We start from the raw sequence: 13,394 nt of genomic DNA, 5'->3' as shown, positions 1-13,394 counted from the left end.
GGCCTAACGTAAAACAAACACCACCAGTGCAAAGACTCTGAACTGTGCGAGGGCGAAGTCACAGCAGGTCAACACTGACATATTTTAGGTCATTAACTTCCTCGCCACATGCGAGATGGCATGACCGGCTTAACATTCAGTGATTACAGACGTGACAAATACCGACACTTCAACTAAAGTCGTGATATTGTGAGTTACATGTTACCATACACAACATTAACCTTGTATTCAATATCTACACTACACAGTATATAATATTAATGATGTTAAGCTCCATCTATTCTTTATGTTCTTATCCTCACAGTTCTTTTCAGTAATTTAAGATGATAATGCATTTTTCATATATTCGCATTAAGTGCACATCCAACACATATGAAGGAAAAAGATGCAGACAAATGGCCAAGTGTATGATGTCTTATATTTGTGCTTTGCATTACCTTGTGTTCTTCACTGCAAATTTCAAAGAAAAGGGTTAAGTGGCAGCGCACCAGTTGCGGCGGCCCAATGTCCCTAATCATTGATCGCAATCTTGTTTGATGTACTCTGTGCTGTATGTACTCTGTGCTATCAAATGACAATAAATGAATCCGTAATCTGTAATCTGTAAGTGATCAAGTGAACATAAAATAATTGTTAAATAAGTGGTATTAACCAGAACCTAAACCGAAGGAATACAATGATTAGATAGCAACAAATAAAAGCAGCTCATATTTGCATTGTGTGTTAAGATAATAACTTGTGATGTGCAGCTCTATCAGTGAGGCTGATGCATTATGCAACTGACTCCATTGCCAAGGATCCAATGCATTGAGGGTACATATAATCATAAAGCAACTACCAATCTGAAACAATATGATTCACCCACATTACGATGCAGTACGCTACAACATGATTCACCACAGTACAATTCAACATGTGTAGAAAGAATATGAGGCTATGCAGTTCAATAGATTACAATGAGAATAGTTTATTTTCATTCCTCTGCTTCCTCCTAAGAAGACAGTAAATAATAAATGTACTAGAAAACATTCATTTTTACCTCTAGTATTTGTCTCATAAAGAGATCAAATAAAACCATGCATGGATCTCGCATTAAAGCATTTTATTTGTCAATTCTGTCTCAAGTTATAGTTACTGTTCTGTGTTATAAACAGTTACAGTTTATGACACACTTAATCCCCCGTAGGAGCCTAAAACTTTACTCGTGCAAGACTTGGGAAACATTGTTCACTGTCGCTAACAGGGATGACAGACTCACTGCAGACACAGTACAGGCCCATCAAAGAGTTCAATCTGGCCCATGGGATGAATTTGTGAAATGCAAATTTACATTGCAGATATTAACAGCCTAGAGTGTCAAACTCAGAGGTCACATACAGACCAATTCAATCTCAACGGGGTCGGACCAGCAAAATAATAGGATAATAGCTCATAAATAATGACAGTCCCAAATTTTTCCCTTTTTATGTGTGAAAAAGTAAAATTCTGTGAAAATCTTTACATTTGCAAACTATCCTTTCCCAAATATGAATAATCTGAACAACCATGTGCAACCTGAAGTGCATTTTTTAAATTTTTATTTCTAAATTGTATCTTTATTTGGAATGAACAGGTAAATTCACCAGCAAATCGACATTGGTAAAAAAAAAAAAAAAAAAAAAAAAGAGACAAATGCCATTCCAGTTTTTGTTTTGAGTCCAAAAGATGCACTTCACCAGCCCATAATACAAACGAGTCCCAAAAATGAAAAGGCTCGGATCATGGAACAAAGTTCATTCATCCTTGTAGTGACCGTTCTCCTTCAATATCTTAAATTTCACAGCAATTGCACTCAGGTAACCACAACAGATATACATTATCCTCCAAAGGATGATCTGGTTTGCAGATAATAAACATAGCCAGATCTGAAGTGCAATTTTAACACTATTATGCCTGTTACTAAATGTTCTGTGCATTTCTAGATCCACTGTGATGTGTAAGTGATGTCAATGAGAAGCTGAGGGATAACACTGGTAAAACTGCACAAATTTTTCTTAAGAAATTTCATGTGGTTCATGGTTGTTCTTGTTATTCACAATTTTTAAAGGCTAGTTTGTAGATGCAAACATTATCATTACAGAGAAAACGCTGGAGTTGACATCATTTATAGGTTATTAAGCTGTTATTTTACTCATTCGACCCACTAGAGACCATATTGAGCTGTATGTGGAACCTAAACTAAAATGAGTTTAGAAAGAGACATCAATATATTAAACTACTAGTCCCAAATTATTAATCACATTTCTAAATATAAATGCACAGATTTAATAAATGTATTGCAGATGCTAACACTGGAAATGATGCATCACCTTATATCTGATGTATTTTCTTTCAGTCAAGGCACCTTCGTCTTCAACCTTGATGAATTTTATTAATCAAACCATCATTGACTCTCACCTTTCTGTACGCTCTCCACTCTGCAGGTTGAAGAGAAGAGAGGGCACGATTTTGTCCATGTGCTGAGGGTCCCAGATATTGGCCTGAAGCTCGTCATTGACAGTCTTCCTCACCACTCCCTGAAGGCCCTTAATTCCTGCCATGCGGATCCTAGAGGCAACAATGGAAACACAGACAACAGGAATTGGTTGATGCAAGAAACTGAAATTATAAATAGATGATTATATTTTTGATTTCACTGTGATTTCTTTAATCTCATCACAGTGACATCTAGTTTTTGGGTTGTTTACTGTTATTACCACAGAGGCTATATTTAAACAGTTAAAAATATTACTTTTTTTAGCACATCAAAAGAAAAGGAGATTAACTTTATTTAGCAACATTTGACAGACAGGCTCAAGGATGGGGGCTGTCTAAAATAAGACCTTCTGATGTGGTCTAAAAATACAAGTTACATAATAACGCTGCCATGAAATGAATCAAACATCTGTCCACTCACTTAGTGCGGATATCAGGGTCCTCAAAACTTGAGTGACACATCTCGCTGAAACGTGAAACGAAGAAATCGTAACTGCGGTGATACGATGGTGTGTCCTCTTCTATGTTGGCAAACTTCACAAACTGAAATGAAAGTAAGCACAAAACCACTATATAACACATTGGCAAGTAATGGACAATAATAAAAGAACTCTTCCGAGACTTAAAATACCACTGCTTCTTAACAGCCAAGTTCATTAAGAGCTAATTTGATTTGAGTCAACCATCTATAATAAAATCATGCATAATCCCAACGGCAAATATGTCTGAAATTAAAGTCCAACTGTGCTGCCAAAACAACTCATTAGGACTGAAAAGCACGGGTTAGAGAGGAGCTCTCCCACTGGGCCAGAAAATGTCACCATTTAAACACACTGGCATTTAGCTACACACCAGATTCCAATTAATAAATTATGAAGTAGATATAATAAAGTGACAGGAAGGATATGACCTGAAGCAAATATTGTATAGTATATATTCAGTTAAGTGGATGCTAATTGCAGGAAACAGTTACTCCAAACATAGATGGGTAAACACAAGCAGAGTTGATGAAAACTGAGCATCTGCAGAAGACTTCAATAAAGCTATACCCCATGTGAAAAATGAGAATTTGGAGTGATTCTGAAATTTAATTAAGTACCCTTGAAAAAGCTATAACTTGATCACTGAACCCATCCACAGCAATAAATTACTGCAGCAGTTGATACCCGGAAGTTGCCCAGTATCACTGCCAGTAATGCTGGGCAAGTTCCAGGTAAGTGTATCTAAAGAGAACAGAAGTATTTATCTGACTGTCAGCTGAAGATACTGAGTCTCAAGCAATAGGTCATGAACTACTAAGACTAGAAATAATTTTGTTTTGATGCCACATAGGACAAATGAATGAATTTGGTCATTTTTAATACGGTAAACAGCGTTGTGGTAATACTACAGAAATTTTAGCGATTAGTTCCGCAGCTCTAGTGAGTGTGCATATTTGAATGAGTGCGTTTGTCCTAAATACACAAACATGAGTGAGTTCATGCGAGATTGATAGCAGGAAGATTATGAGTGAGAGGCTGGCGTGTCTGGTCAATCTGTGTAGATGACTGCAGAGCTTTCCCAGTATAGTCTGCAGCTAATCTGATTTCCGTTATGTGTCCTCTGCTAACCCAGCCAACCGCACTAATAGCTGCTTCCCACATCAGAGAATACTCATCACCCCCACCCTTCATCTCCCTCTCAAATACAAACACTGTATTCCTCTCAAGGACAACATTTCTTAATTTGTACCATCATATTAGGAAAGTAAATTTCCCATGCCAACGTTCAATTAGATAGGAACATTGGACACACTTGGGTAAGTGTGTGGGTATTTTCATGAATTTATATCAGTGAAGTAGGCAGTTCTGTATTTTTTTAATGAATCTAGTGACTATTACTTTTCCTAATAAAAATATTTACTGTACCATAAAATCCATGTACCATCTGTAATCAGCTACAACCGTTTATCACACCTGTAATTCCTTACAGACTGTATAACCGCTGTTTATTCAATCACATACATATTTAGACTCTATTTCCCTGAACAACCTTCTAAAGTACAATCCACAAATTTGATCATGCCCACATTTAATGCAGAGTTTTACCAGAGCCTAACAGTTTTTACATTGCAATTTAAAAAAAATTAATTTTGAAATATTTAATTTCACAACTTTAAATGATGTTTTGCACAAATTTTGACAAAATCCAAGCACTTACCACAAAGCAGTACTTAATCAACTATTATTTAAGGATGAGTTGTCCTTAAAATGGAAAAAAAAAATACCCTGTAAACTCACCGAGTTGGTTCCTAGTATTTGCAGGTTGGGTTTGTCTGATTCTAAGAGCTTGCGAACCATCTTGAGGAAACTCTCCACAAACAGGTTGATGCTCTGGCAGTGACAGGCCATCAGCAACTGGTCCAGAGCCTCCATGGCTATGCACACATATCTGAAAAGGACAAGCGATAAACAGAGACATTTGGATGAGAATCAACAGCATACAGTACATTATAGAAGTCTGACTATAACGGCAAAAGAAATCTAAATGTGGGAAGCTCTTGCAGATGAAATCTGGAGACTTAAATGCTGAACAGATTCAGCTAGACTCTGCCAAATGTGAATGTAATCTTTACACGGTGTTTGCATTGGCAAGAATCATCACAGCACCTCCTTTTCATGAGTCATAATTACATCAAAGTCTGTGCTATATGAAGGAAGTACAGACTGTACAGAAACATCACAAAAACTAGGACACTTTCCAAGTTCCAAGGCCAGACATCCATATTTCCTCTCACTCCTCAGCATGATCAAACTAGAAACACATCAAAACTTTTGTCACTTGGTGTCACTGTTAGTTTCGCAACAAAAGTTACTTCTAATTTGCAAATTGTTTTTTATATCTTTAATAAGTTTGTCAGTTTTTTCTAAATGTTTCAGTCAGTCCAGGCCTGTCTTAACCAGGTTAAGATGGATGCCGTCCAAAACTTAAGAGGTTTATACCTGGCCCATGCCATACCCCGCTTCCATCAAGTTTTATGATAATCAGTGCAGTTTTTACATTGACCTGCTGATAGACAGATGGATTAACAAACACAAGTGACCATATAACTTTCTTGGCAGAGGTAAGGATTCAGTAACCATTTATTTATTTGTCTTTTTTTAATCTCATTTAAGCGATAAACCAAGGCAAGGCGCTGAACACACAGTACATATAACTAGCATATAACCATCACAAACAATATTCACCATCAAAGTTCTGACAAACAGTATAGTCACTGACAGACTGAAGATACTCACCCATATCTATGTCGAGCCACATCTCTAGACAATCTTTCAGACAGGTATGCACCAATGCGGTCAAGCTTCTCTGGAGCTGACAGAGCATAGAATGTCAGTTTTTCCATGTTGGCCTTCACCAGTCCATCCTTGGGGTGTAAGAAAGGGAGAGGCAAAGACAGAGACAGAAGGTAAGAGATAAAATACATTTTGGATCTTATTCACATGCACCACAGCTTCCCATCCCATTACTATTAAATAGACTGTTAGAGTTAATACAAAAGGGCAGCTTTAGCACTGACATGTACACTTCTCCATAAAATGCAAACAGTAAAAATATAACTAGATCACTAAGTGTCACCTCCTCCCTTTCCCCCTGACCTACTTCACTGCTCTTCAGTCTGGTCAAGGGGAGGAGAGAGCTAAAAGCATCTGCAGTCCGCAGAGATCTCCATTTACATTCAGGCAAGAGCTATGAAATGAAATTGGTGAGGAATTACTTCTAATCGTACCTATTATTTACTAAGGCAACATGACTAGTTGAGCACCTGGTTGAAGCTCATTTCAAGACTTATCATCAAGCTATCTGCGGCACACTGATTTTTTTCAAGGTAGGTATTCAGACATGTAATAGCAGGAAAAGACCAGGCATAAACAGCATCAACAATAGGTACTCTAATGTAAAATCACTCAGCAGCAGAACTGCTATTATACATGCGGGTTCATTGCTGTGGCTTCTTAGCCACCTTTATGAAAAGACACCTTCAGCAAACTAATTACTTACACCTATATCATCCTTACAAGGAGAGCACAGATCCAATTTAATACCCTACTTAGCATGTCAACAGTTTACTTTATGCTTAGCAGGAACATTATCGAACTCATCTTGCATATAATCCTCAATGACAGGTGTTGTGATTTCCAATAGAAGGGTAGAGCACTGCCTGCACTTTTTGCTCTACAAAGAAATTCTTGACTACTTGTTGGCCACAGTCACAATATCTGCTGTGAGAAAGGCCTCTTAATCTCTGCTCATCAGATGGTTATTTCAGAGATCAGCACAGGGCGGAAGCTCTGCTTCTGTCTGCCAAAACATTCTATGGCTGAAATCCATAATTGATCACACAGCTGAAATACTGCAGCTAGCTATAAAACACAAAAAAGTCCTGATTTTTGATATTAGTTCATTACATTTAGTCATTAGTTTTCAGGACCCTGTAAATGTCCATAGATACTGACAAAAAGGAAAATCAAAGAACATCTGAGACTGCTCAGACTCATCGTCCCTCTGGTAGATCATTATTTTAGCTAACAATGCACTGCACTGGTAAGACAAAGCATTGCTAGAAAACAAGAGACAGAGTTTAACTAGCTTACCATCTCCAGGAGGAGAAACACTGAAAATACAGTTAATGGGTCCACCCCACATGCTCACACAGTGTGACACAGTTTGAGTAAATGTTATCAGATGATTTCATTATTCCCAAGCTGCAGGGACAGTGGTAGTTACAGTCCCAGTGTCTGCAACTTAGACCCACACAAAGAAAGAAACTCAGGAGCACAATGTTCAGGTAAAAGTCAGAAAAAAAAACACAGAATAAGGTGTACATGTAACATGTCCTAGGTATTGTGGTTTTGACCACAGATCTGACAGATAAAGTGGGTTACTGCAGTATTACACAGAGCAGTATTAATGCAAGTTTTCTCTGCAACAACTCAGCTCCTCTCCATACAAATTATTTCTACTCAGGAGTCAGCTGTTTAAGATCTCAGTTTAGCACAGAAACTTGAAACAAAGATTTTCATTTTAAGTATAAAACTGAATTTAAGTCTGACAGTAACTTGACATTCTCCAGATCTCTAAATCCTCCTGTTCTGAATCTATAAACAACAGATCAGATGAGATGCTATAACCATTTCACATCAAATTCATGAACCAGCCCATAGTGAAATAACCACCGGTCCCATTTAATCATTAATTTGTTTTTGTATTTGGGCTGCAGGCTGCTAGCATAGTAGTATATAATAAAAGAGGGCAGATGAACTACAAGTAAAACATTCATCTGTGAATTTCCACACCTGTACTGGATGGATTGTTGGAAGGTTTTATGACAGATCGCTCATGTTTCCACCTGAATACGCAAAAGACTTGATGTACTTGTGTCAGTGAGTAAAGTTTCCACTTTGCTGTGTATTTTTCGGTGAACGCCATCCACCGTGACCAGCTTGTCTGTGTGTTTGAGCTGCAGTGTGTGACAGACCTAACCCACCCCTCAGAGACCCAAACCCAGGTCCCGCGTCTGGATTGAAAAATCAAATGCAACACAGATGAATGTCTTATCCAGAGAAGGAGTTGGCAAGAAAAATTTGTCAAACAACTTTTATGTTGCTGTAATACATAAGAGACCTATTTTTCTGTGTTTCTGTCTTCAGTACCATTAAGACAATCGATTACATATGAGCTTATCGATACTGCGGCCCTGGGGCCCATTTAGTAGTTTTGGTACCCATCCCTAATCACGCAGAACACAAGAAACATAGCACTTGAGGTTAGAAATGCATTAAGGAAATAGAAACAGTTATTTCTTCTCAGCCTCTCACCTCTGGGTCTTCTGGGAAGATGTTGTCAACCAGTCTTTTGTACCGGGGCCTGAGAGCCCCACAACAACCACACACCCCTGAGAAATACAGAAAGAAAGACATAGTCAATTACAGTACAATGATAGCGAGGCAGTAATAAGGCAGCAACATATAATAATATCAAATGAATAAGTGATATTCCTCCACAGGGTTTGTAATAGGAAATGAAAAAATCATAAAATAAACATCCCTACTATCAATTTAAAACACAACTGATGATGGTTAACCACTGTCAACAGTATTATTGTCAAGGCTCTTCAAATATAGGCTTACGGTTTTTATTTTATCAGGTACTGTTTTATCTCAACATGGCGCCACATGAAATGTGCTCTGATGTGTGAACTGAAATGTAAGTCGCCAGAAGCATACACATACAGAAATCAAAAACAGTACAGTCAAGAAGATTCTCAAGTGTTCAATAGATATCACTGATCTACAATTGTTTAGAAATTATCTGCTTCAGAGATTAAATGTGCTAAATGTTATGTATTTTAATAAAATTAATTGGAAAACAAATAACAAAAGTGCTGGTCTGCTGATGTTTTTGAGGTATTACCCATTTATTTATTTATTTATTTATTTATTTATTTATTTATTTATTTATTTATTTATTTATTTATTTATTTATTTATTCATTCATTCATTCATTCATTCATTCATTTATTTATTTACATCTATACAGCAGATTTATAAATCTTCCCATAGACAGAACCTGTAAAGTGAATGTATTGTCATGTGTTTTGAAGTAGATCTGGTAGCTCTGAGACTAATTTCTCTCATTAATTCTCGAATTTCACATTTTGACCCAAGACTATTTTGGAAACTTCAGCCATCCAGCTTTTTTGACTTAATTTTTCTTTATCAGTGACTAACACATGGTAAAATTTCACTACTTTTATTCTGGAAGCATTTTACTTGTAGACCAGTGTATTTAGAACCGTAAGTTGACACTGAATCCTTCTCCTGCTAAGTTGAAAACAAAGAATCATCAGAAGGACCTTGGATGACAATTCCATAGCGTGTTCTCTATATCAGCTTAGGTGTCTCACTAAATCCATGCTGAGTGAAAGTAATTCTGTACAGAGATATCGGAGTGCAGCAAAATATAGACAATGACCCTTATGGTCAAAACAATTATAGTCAAAATCATGATGATCCTGAAATGAAAATGTATGAACATATCCACATATTACTGTCTCATAGTGCAGTGAAGACAGCCTCAATGAGATGCAGCACACTGAACTGTGATTTTTAAGACTTTGCAAACTAGGCAGCCACCGAAAACTCTAATTGGATGAGAAAATTCAGCAGTGGTGAGTCATAAAGGAACCCTCGGAGAACAAGGAAGCAAAAAATGAATAAATAAACTCTAAAAGAGTCTAAAACCCTAAAAGAGGGATAGAACCCCTCATGGCATGTTTCATGCAGCCAACGCACAAGAATATATGTGCTTAGAATAAAAAAAAATCTAATAGAGAAAGTAGGTCATGCTGTCAACAATGCAGTTAAGTTGAATGAAGAGTATCATACCCCGACACTTCAGAGACCGCAGTAATTTAGTGTACATGAAAGAAAAGCGAAACAATCTGCAAAAGAACAGCTGTTCCTGTTTGCTTCCTTCGTTCCTTCCTTTATTTCTACAAGCTAAGTATCCTCTGATTTTCCTTTTATTCTTCTAAAGACAAATATGTTTCATTATTCATTATTTCAGCCGAGCATTGTGTAGCTGTATGGCACTAAAACACCACTTTAGCAGTACGTTCACCACCACAAACAAGAGCAACTGCCCAGATCCTGCCTGCTAATGTGTCACTGAGGATATCTGGTACCATGCACATACATAGCCTCTTAACTGACCATGACAGTAAATCAAACCTTTGTCTTTTCATTGCGCCACCAGCAATATAACAAGTCTTCCCCTTTACTAACAAGCCTTGTGATCATCTTGCATAGATTTCAAAATAAGACACCCATCCTCCTACACAGATTAGACCAAAACCAAACCAGCTGTCAACTGCTTTATCTGCCCTAAAAATTAGATTCTTTTAAAGGAAATACCCTACTCTGCAGATTTTACACTGATAAAGCAGTTCCTGATTCAAGTACTGCATGTACATGTAGGAGTTGAGTACTGTTGTGTTATCACTCTGCAAGATAAACAGCCACACTCTCTAAGCAATGCAATTTATTTCCCACTGTACCACCATAATTTATTAAAAACAGAGAATATTTCAGGCCACATAAAATAAGCAAAGCATGAATAATGACGGGAAAATGTGCAATATTTCCAGACTTTTCCAAAAAGTCATACCCACAGTAAACGTGTGAACGTAAAGGTAAATATATTGAGTTAACAACAGTTTTTCCTAATAAATTTGTCTATCAGCAGAAGTGACTGAGGACAAGTACAATCTCTGCAGGCAGGACAGCTGCCTTCAAAAAGCTTTTTAATAGACTAAAAGGTATCGTTATCTTCCCTAAGCACTGAGAGGTCGCTGGGTTTCAAGGCCTGAGTGCTCCAAAAAGTTCCAATGAAGTCCACTGCAGGAGTTCTGTGTCTATTCATAGCACTGCTTCTGTATCACTTCGAACACTAATGAGAGCTTTGGACCCATACCACCCCCATGTTGTATCAGCTGAAGGCCTGGGTACATGACCCACCAATAAACCAAGGTCCCCAGTACAGACACAAAATAGAAAGCGAAACCCAGACAAGGGACAAGTGATAGACAGAGACGGAAGTGTGATGAGGGCGCAGGATTGTGATGCAATGAATGAGTCATAGATTAGTGCTACTTATTACATCTTCGTTGTCCATTATAAATCTGTCCTGTCCTCTCCTCAGTGTGAGACGAGAGAGAATTCTGGGTGGACTAGAGACAGTTTTTATTGGTATCCAATTTTATGAAAAAGCAGTTGAAATGTCTTTAAAGTGGTACATTTCAAGTCCAACCACGCAATGTCAGAAATATGGCAGGTTTTTCCTTGGATTGCATTGGGCCTGGGTGATGTGAAGAAGTATTTTTGGGGATTGGAGAAGCAGATTTTGACTAAAGGGCTGCCAGTTTATTTCCTGGACTAGAAGAGGAAATGATGGCCCTTGAGCAAGGCATTTAACCCCCCCACCACCACCACCACCTTTTGCTCCCTGGGCACTTGACATGGCAGCCCACCCCTTCTAGTTTGCAATGTGTGGTGTTCCTGTAAGTTCTAGCTGAACATGGGTGATGGGTTAAAAGCAGAGGGCCAATTTCAGTGTGTGTTGCATGTCCATGTGTAAAAAATATACTCTATTATGAATATGTATTCAGAATTAGAAACAGAATACGGGATATAATTGTGTGTAACAGTTGCTCCATTCAAGTACAATAAAAAGTAGCAAGAAAGAAACTATCAATACAAAGGAAGAAAAATTATATTACCAATATGATAATTAGACATGTACATAAATAAAGCGTGCAAAAATATTGTTGTGTTATTACAAATTACGTGATTGTAATGCCGCAATATTTAGATAGTATCACATAATTCAGAATATAATGAATGTGCAATTCCAATCCCTTTAAAAAGCATATATCCAGAAAACAACATTGTATATACAGGGTTCCTACATTTTTCCACAAGTTCAATTTAAGACTTTTTAAGACCTTAGCACAGAACTGAATGCCTATTTCACAGCCTGTTGCATGACCATACAAAGACTAATGGCTGCACAAGTGTTGGGTTGAATGTTCTGTGATTATTTCTGCAAAGTTAGCAATAATTGGTTCCTAATTTCTATATAAATTGTCGGGGTGGAAGTGGTGGAACTAAGTAGACTAACGTTACTTTCTTTGCAGCTTCAAAATTTCCCAGACACATTTAAACACAATACAGTGAACAAGTTTATGGCAACATAATTTAAGACCTACTATATCAAATTTAATACCTTTAAAGAATTTTTTAAGGTATTAAATGCAGATTTGTAAATTCAATACTTTTTAAGACCCTGCGGGAACCTTGTATATATAATTGTATATGTATACTATAGTGTGTGTGTGTGTGTGTGTGTGTGTGTGTGTGTGTGTGTGTGTGTGTATATATATATATATACATATATACAGGGTGGGGAAGCAAAATTTACAATGAACATTTGGTTGTTTTTTCTCAGCAGGCACTACGTCAATTGTTTTGAAACCAAACATATATTGATGTCATAATCATACCTAACACTATTATCCATACCTTTTCAGAAACTTTTGCCCATATGAGTAATCAGGAAAGCAAACGTCAAAGAGTGTGTGATTTGCTGAATGCACTCGTCACACCAAAGGAGATTTCAAAAATAGTTGGAGTGTCCATAAAGACTGTTTAGAATGGAAAGAAGAGAATGACTATGAGCAAAACTATTACGAGAAAGTCTGGAAGATACTATTAAAGAAGAATGGGAAAAGTTGTCACCCGAATATTTGAGGAACACTTGCGCAAGTTTCAGGAAGTGTGTGAAGGCAGTTATTGAGAAAGAAGGAGGACATATAGAATAAAAACATTTTCTATTATGTAAATTTTCTTGTGGCAAATAAATTCTCTTGACTTTCAATAAACTAATTGGTCATACACTGTCTTTCAATCCCTGCCTCAAAATATTGTAAATTTTGCTTCCCCACCCTGTACAGCCTTATACAGATATAGTATTTTTTTTCTCTCCAGGGTGGTGGAAAACTCCCAGCAGACTGGTTCTGTTTTTTTAGGTTAGGTGCTGTTCAAAAACTTTCAGGTACTGCAGCAAAGTTTTATATTGACAAGGAAAACCCTGTATGCTATAATTTGAAACATTCGCATGACTGCTTCTAGTGTATTTCTAAATGCACTGCAACAGTATGAATCAATTAGGAATTAATCCAGCTGCCTCACTAACACTTTTTTTAGAGAATACTGTGTAGCTTCAACACTGTTCTTTGGTTTGTGTTAAAAAAAAAAAAAAAAACACAACAAGAAGAGGTG

General features: G+C 37.2%; 1 protein-coding gene across 1 annotated transcript in view; it reads right to left on the bottom strand.

The window, feature by feature from the left end:
- The window catches only part of efr3bb (EFR3 homolog Bb (S. cerevisiae)), a 33,276-nt gene that overhangs the window by 13,776 nt on the left and 6,106 nt on the right, over positions 1 to 13,394 (bottom strand). The window contains exons 2-6 of the mRNA XM_030128888.1: positions 8,373 to 8,449; positions 5,793 to 5,920; positions 4,794 to 4,944; positions 2,936 to 3,057; positions 2,437 to 2,586 (exon numbers count right to left, since the gene is read on the bottom strand). Coding sequence (XP_029984748.1) covers positions 2,437 to 2,586; positions 2,936 to 3,057; positions 4,794 to 4,944; positions 5,793 to 5,920; positions 8,373 to 8,449 — 628 coding nt within the window. The remainder of the gene's footprint in view (positions 1 to 2,436; positions 2,587 to 2,935; positions 3,058 to 4,793; positions 4,945 to 5,792; positions 5,921 to 8,372; positions 8,450 to 13,394) is intronic.

The sequence above is a fragment of the Sphaeramia orbicularis genome, chromosome 24, assembly GCF_902148855.1.
Source record: "Sphaeramia orbicularis chromosome 24, fSphaOr1.1, whole genome shotgun sequence".
In the NCBI taxonomy this organism is placed as follows: domain Eukaryota; kingdom Metazoa; phylum Chordata; class Actinopteri; order Kurtiformes; family Apogonidae; genus Sphaeramia; species Sphaeramia orbicularis.
The sequence above is the reverse complement of the archived record's forward strand: the minus strand, read 5'-3'. Positions and strand labels throughout refer to the sequence as shown.